Raw genomic sequence first — 6,864 nt, forward strand, 5'->3', positions numbered from 1 at the left:
ATAATGAAGAATTAGCAGTATCATACTACAGAAAAATATGAAGTGGCATTAAAAAAGATGGGCTACTAATTTGGATGCCGTTGGAGCCTTGCTCCACGGATAACTCACATTGCTGAATAGCTCAGCAGCCTGTTCCAGAAGCCCAACTAGGCCACTTTCCGTGAAGTAGCGTCCTGAGCAAACCCCATCCTCGTCTGGAGACAATATGTCGTCTGAGACTGCAGACTCCTCTAGCACGTTAGGAGAGATGTTCTGGTGGGGGGAGACAATTATTTACCTCAGTCGGACAAGGATCTTATTTACACAGAACCGCATGTGAGGGTTCGAAGAGCAGCCGAGACATAATTCACGCCTACTGTTGTTTTTCGGAAAGGGAGCCGATTCAAGCGTTTCCTAGCCATGATAATAACTCACTTGAAAGGTGACGCTGCCCACAGGCAAGTATTTGTGATCCTCCAGCATGCTGAGATATTCAGCCACCAGGGCCGCGGCATGGACCAGACACATGGCTGACTCTGTAAAGCACTTCCTGCTGTTGTGCTTCTCTGCCATGTTTTGGAGCCAGGTTAGACGCAGGTCTGGAGATGTCTGGTAACCCTTTGCGATCCTGGAGCCAAAGTAAACCATTGGTTAATGCTCCAAGGAAATAAATAAAATTGTGTTTCTAATATCAAAGCATCTGTGGACTGTCAATATTCGCTCAAGTTATTACACATGTGAGGCACACTGCAGGGCTCAAATGTGCCACTCGGTTACCATGGTAAGTCCAAAAACAGTAGACAAACAGTAGAAACCACAGCGAAAATGGGAAGCAGAAAAGAAAACCACAGGCCTGGGATCCAAAATGCAGATGCAGACTAAGTTTTAGCTGCAGGAGAATATTTGTGTACCTATACATGAGGTCCATAAGCATCTCAGGATCTTTCTGGAACTCTTTCATCTTGACCGTATCTGAGAGGATACTGTTTAGATTCCTCAAGAGTTCATCCACCTGTGGGGACAGAAACCAGTAGGGTAATTCATTAAAACAGATGTTTTGTATACTTATTGATTGGACTAGGCTAGATGTCTTCTGGCCAAAGTGTTACCTGTGAGGGCAGCTGTGTAGACTGCATTTCCGTGTCTTCTTCTGCGTATGCTAGGATAGTTCTGAAAGAGCGGCGTAGGTACTCCTCATGGATGTCCGAAGACTTGCCGACCAGCGAGGCTAAAGACATTGTCACCTGCATCTTGACTCTGGAGAAATTCTGCAAGAACAAAAAACAAGGTGTCAAGGTTTGGCCGCTTTAACTTCTTCTGGTAGATGCTGTAACTACAACAATCCCCCCCCCCACCCCCCACCCACTGACAACCATTAAAAATGTAGAAAGATTCACTCTGGAGAATTTCAGAACATGTACTTGGGTCCATGAAATCCAGACGAAAAGACAAAGGTGCAAGACTGCGTACTTAACGGCTTTTAGAAAGGAAAGAACTATTAAATACTAACTAAAAAACTATTGATTTAAAGATGTTCATTGTGTATACAGAAACAGCATAATTTAAGTTTATTGTAAAATATGCATATATATAAATATTTAAGTCGTTTCAGAGAGTAGGAAGGCTGACTCGATTATGCCATTTGCAGTGCTTCATGGGAATGGGCAAGCAATGAAGATTTGTTTTTTTTCTCTCTGTTGGAGATTCCCATGCAGAATTACACCATGTAACACAAAAACTTCTGTAGTTAAAGAAGATTATTTAAAAAATACTTTGAAATCATGTGTAAAAAAAGCATATAACATTGATTAATAACCATGTAGCTCACAGTAGGTCTGTCTTTTATAAGTTATGGTTAAAAATCAATTCCCCTGTGAAGAAAATGAATGGGACTGTACTTCCAGAACCTGACTGTTATACTTTATTGAAATGAATGAGAATCCCCCCCAAAATTCTGAATTTAAGTTGTTGTTCATTAACAAGCTCCACAATAACTTTCATTCACATTTGCTTTCATATACACATTCAAATATGTCATGCCAAGACACGTTGCACCAGGTTCGATGTCAATAATGCCATGTTCTAGCATGGTTCTCATGTCTTCACACAAAATACATTACTTCAGAAGACATGAAATACAGCATCAAATGGACCACTTTTACTATGTTTTTATGAGTTTTTTGTTTTAGTTTTTTTTGTCATTTGTGACCCTGGACCACAAAACCAGTCTTAAAGGGTTAGTTCACCCAAAATGAAAATTCCATATTTCAAACGTAATAAACACTTTTCTCTCACTTCCGTATTCTGTCATATGCGGAAGGCATTCTGGCGGGTGACGTAAGACGTCGGCGTTGCGTGATAAGTGCCGAATGCGGAGACAAAACAAAACAAAACGCCGTTCATGAATTAGAAGCACAAAACGAGGATTTGTAAAGAAAAATGTTGGAGGATTTCGATATAAGCCAAGAGGAGACTGGTTTTCCTTTGCTTAAGTAAGGAAACTTTGTTTCCTTTGCTCCTCCATTTCTCAGAGGCGCACGCATGACACCTACGTCATCCGCCTGTACGTCTTCCTCATACCACAGTCAGCGGAAGTGAGAGAAAAGTGTTTATTACGTTTGAAATATGGATATTTATCTTACAAAAATGCATGGATTCGCTACAGGAGGCCTTTATTCACCCCCCGGAGCCGTGTGAGGGATGTTTTATTACGGATGCGTGCACTTTATTTCACGTCTTCTGAACTGTTGACAACCAACACCCGCTTACCCCCATTGTTGCTTAGCATCAGGAAACTGCAAAATGATCCCCCATTAACCCCTGTATAATTGCCAATGGATCATTTCAATGGCACCATTATGTTAAATTGAGCGTATGTGCGAAGCATCTCTGGACGTCACCAATCTCGCATCTAGGTCAGTTTCGCCATGAAGAACGGCTCGACATCGACACCGCTGAGAAGATTAATTCTGAATTTGTGCGGAAACCTGACTTCACTGTTTTCACCGTTTAATCCAACGTGAGAAACGGCCTTGGGTAAAAGACGGTCTGCCGCTAAAAGAAATCAACATGACTTATTCAAGGTTACACTAACGACAGGACCGACTGCTGGAACCTTTTACAAACCAAAAAAGCAAACAAACAGACAGACAGGGAGAGAAATCCATCCTTTGCCCATCAAAGATGAATGAGATGGCAAACAACATGGCCATCTGGTAGGGGAGGGCTGAAGGGGGTGCGAAATTGAGTAAACAGAGGAAATACTCCAGTCATCAGCCTGGTGCACACAGAGGGACGGCCGGCGAGCAGCGACAGGCTCATGTTATCAGGCGACAGACAGACAAAGAGAAGAATAAGCTTATAGAGGGCATTGTCAATGTTACGTCTGCATCATGTTATCGCAGCAAAGACATTCAGGTGGAAGTGTTTTCATTTGTTTAGCAATAAAGGTGTTGAGTGATATGGTGTCTTACACTAGCAGAGCTGTAGCTGTATCTCATGATCAGGTACAGAGTAGCACAAGCCTGACTCCTGTTGCCATCCACACAGCTGCTGCAGTAATAAATCCATCCTTTGCCCATTAAAGATGAATGAGATGGCAAACAACACGGCCATCTGGTAGGGGAGGGCTGAGGGGGGTGAGAAATTGAGTAAACAGAGGAAATACTCCAGCCATCAGGCTGGTGCACACAGAGGGACGGCCGGTGAGCAGCGACAGGCTCATGTTATCAGGCAGCAGACAGACAAAGAGAAGAATAACATTGTAGAGGGCATTGTCAATGTTACGTCGCAGAAAAGACATTTGATTTGTTTAACAATAGAGGTGTTGATCGATCAGTTATTTGGTGTCTTACACTAGCGGAGCTGTAGCTGTATCTCATGATCAGGTACAGTGTAGCACAAGCCTGACTCCTGTTGCCGTCCACACAGCTGCTGCAGTAATGAAGAACCTTCTGACACAGGTCAGCACACTGCTCGGCCTCCTCCTCAAACAACAGGTCACCAAACTGAAAAATATTATCGTATCAGTCATATATTCAATATTACATGATTACAGAAAGGGGAGACTGGGGATGGTTTGCACAATTTTCATTCTTTGTTAAATATCTCTAGGTGCAAGTGAAAGCTTAGGCTCTTGGGTGCTAAACAGACATTCAATAATCACATTTTGTTAATTCACAACTAAATTTATGCAGTTGTGCTAAGCAACTCCAGTATAGAAGGGAATTAACAAACAGAAAATGAGAAATTTGTCATATAATTATTTTTACAACTAATATGATGCGGATACTGGACACACTAATGTTCAAAAGTTTGGAGTTGGTAAGATTTTTGAATGCTTTTGAAAGAAGTGCCTTGTGCTCACCAAGGCTTCATTTATTAGATCAAAAATACAGTTAAGCAGTAATATTGTGAATGAGTAAAATTGTGAATATTCTGTGATGCAAAGCTGAATTTTCAACAGTAATTACTCCAGTCTTCAGAGTCACATGATCCTTCAGAAATCAATCTAATGTACTGATTTTTTGCTCAAGAAACATCTCTTATGATTAACAATGTTTAAAAAAAGTTGAATATGGTTGTGGAATTTTTTCAGGATTCTTTGATGAGTAGAAAGTTAAAAAGAAGAGCATTTATTTGAAATTTTAAATCTTTTGCAGCGTTGTTAATGTCTTTACCATGACTTTTAATCAGTTTAATGTGCCCCTGCTGAATAAAAGTATTAACTTCTAAAAAAAATCTTATTGACCCCATATTTTTGAACTTTAGTGTATGATTAATTTAAACCATTTTAATCACTTAAGCAGTCAGTAGGGAGACTTTTTTGTTTCGTTTTTTTTTCCATTTTTATTTAATATATTTTTTGTCTTTTTATTTAATAAACAACTGTATAATTATTATATAGTATAATCATATAATTATTATTGTATGTAAAACCATCATCCACAAGACCAGGGTGGGCCCAAATGTAATATTTTACAAATCACCTTTTTAAAAATATGAACTGGATTAGACCAATCCATATTGGTCGACTGCTAATCTGAATATTGAGGTGTATGTCTCCCCTCAATATCTATAGTGGTTACTGCCTTTTAATATACATCTTGAACGTGTGTCTCTATATTTTCAAGTAAATGTTAATTATTTATTATCAATTATTTACTATTATTGTTAATTATTTACTATTAGTTATTCTTATATTACAGTCCATGTGTCAAACATTCACCTCCGCACTATTTTCATAAATGATGTTAGCCAGGTGGCATAATTTATCACTTTTAAAACTATAGCGATTTAAAAAAAAAAAACAGTCCCTGTTTTGACCTCATATTTACTGTAAATATCTCTCTATAACTTATTTTAGCATATTTGCTGGGGGGTTGATTTTTGTTTTGACAGAGAAAATTTGACAAGTTTTCTTCGCCTCAACATTCAGATGTTTTTTTCTGACAGAATCCAATTATGAACCAGAAATTAACCATGTAGACAACCAAACCCGTTGTAGCCTACAGCTATAAGATTTAGAATGAGTTACACTAAAATAAACCATAATAAATGCTGTTATATGGTTATAAATAAAAACCAATTCAATTTCAGCACATTTTAGTGTACTATCAGTCGAAACGAATAAACACGGCACACAAAAGGTCAGTACCTTAACTATGAGAGCCCGTAGGGTGCTGAAACAGTGTGACAGGAAGGTGGTGCTCTGATTACAGGTGAGAGAGTGCAGCAGAACCTTCAACACTCCACCAACCACATTATCCTTACAGTCGGCCAGAGGAACTGCCTGGAAGTAGAACACTTAAAGCATTATTTCATACTAAAATTTCTAAATATTTTTTATTTCCACTGTAAGAGTTCTGTGTTACCTGTACGATCATCTCCAGCAGGTCCAGGACTATGAGGTTGGTCTCAGTTGCCAGGTTACCACTGATTATGGCCTCCTGATCCAGCTCTGCTTTGGATCTGAGGAAACAACAATAATAAGACATTAAGCAAAACAAAAAAAAGCTTAATTTGAGCTGTAGATTAGGGCCGTGGAGAACTAGAACCAACTATAAATGAGAAGTGCCACAGGTTAAATGGATGTGAACCGTGAAATGATGGTACTATTTTACGCTCACTTGTCCTGCCTGTCGTTTGTCTGGCGCCACTGTGTAAGGTCTTTCCTCCAGCGTAGGTTCTCTCTCTGACCCAACGTCCGGTCGTTACCTTGCACAACACACAGCCAACACACCGAGACAGGACATATTTAGAAAATATCTAAACAAAGGAAGTCCGCGGACTGCAAACGTGTAAAATTAGACAGCATTTTACGAGAAATTAAAAATTATTTTAGTGCATTGTGGAAAACAAATAATATATTATTCATTGCGCCAACAGTAACTGTCCCCTCTGCAGTTAAAGGAATAGTTATGTCATAATTTATTCATCCGCATGTGGTTTCAAAAACCCCTATGATTTACTCTATTTTGTATTGAACAAAAGGTAACTTGTTTTAAATATCCTGTAACGTATAATGTGCCAAAATGACACCATAACAGTATTGTGTCTTTCCTGCCCAGATTTGCAGTAAAAAGTAACTAAATAAATACCACCTTTCCTCGCACAATGTTATTCATGTGGCTTTAAAAAAAATAGAGTGCATGACATGAAGTACATTATTTGTATTTATTTCTATTTTTAAAAAAAAATACAAAATGAATAGCCAATGGCTCATTTTCATCGACAGTCCCTTTAAGGCTGGTCACCTTAAAAAAAAAAACTCTCACTAGTAAAATAACATAGAACAAATTCTACTACTATGTGTGTGTATATATATATATATATATATATATATATATATATATATACACATACATACATACATACATACATATA

At 38.7% G+C, this 6,864-nt stretch overlaps 1 protein-coding gene across 3 annotated transcripts in view; it reads right to left on the minus strand.

Moving 5' to 3' along the window:
• Positions 1-6,864, minus strand: part of dock8 (dedicator of cytokinesis 8) — a 50,403-nt gene that overhangs the window by 7,260 nt on the left and 36,279 nt on the right. For all 3 annotated transcript variants that reach the window (XM_016533999.1, XM_016533998.1, XM_016534000.1), the window contains 8 exons: positions 6,108-6,195; positions 5,853-5,949; positions 5,636-5,770; positions 3,834-3,986; positions 1,089-1,247; positions 891-991; positions 415-607; positions 109-252 (listed from right to left, as the gene is read on the minus strand). In XM_016533999.1, coding sequence (XP_016389485.1) covers positions 109-252; positions 415-607; positions 891-991; positions 1,089-1,247; positions 3,834-3,986; positions 5,636-5,770; positions 5,853-5,949; positions 6,108-6,195 — 1,070 coding nt within the window. The remainder of the gene's footprint in view (positions 1-108; positions 253-414; positions 608-890; positions 992-1,088; positions 1,248-3,833; positions 3,987-5,635; positions 5,771-5,852; positions 5,950-6,107; positions 6,196-6,864) is intronic.

Source organism: Sinocyclocheilus rhinocerous, unplaced genomic scaffold (assembly GCF_001515625.1).
Source record: "Sinocyclocheilus rhinocerous isolate Xijiao unplaced genomic scaffold, SAMN03320098_v1.1 scaffold515, whole genome shotgun sequence".
In the NCBI taxonomy this organism is placed as follows: domain Eukaryota; kingdom Metazoa; phylum Chordata; class Actinopteri; order Cypriniformes; family Cyprinidae; genus Sinocyclocheilus; species Sinocyclocheilus rhinocerous.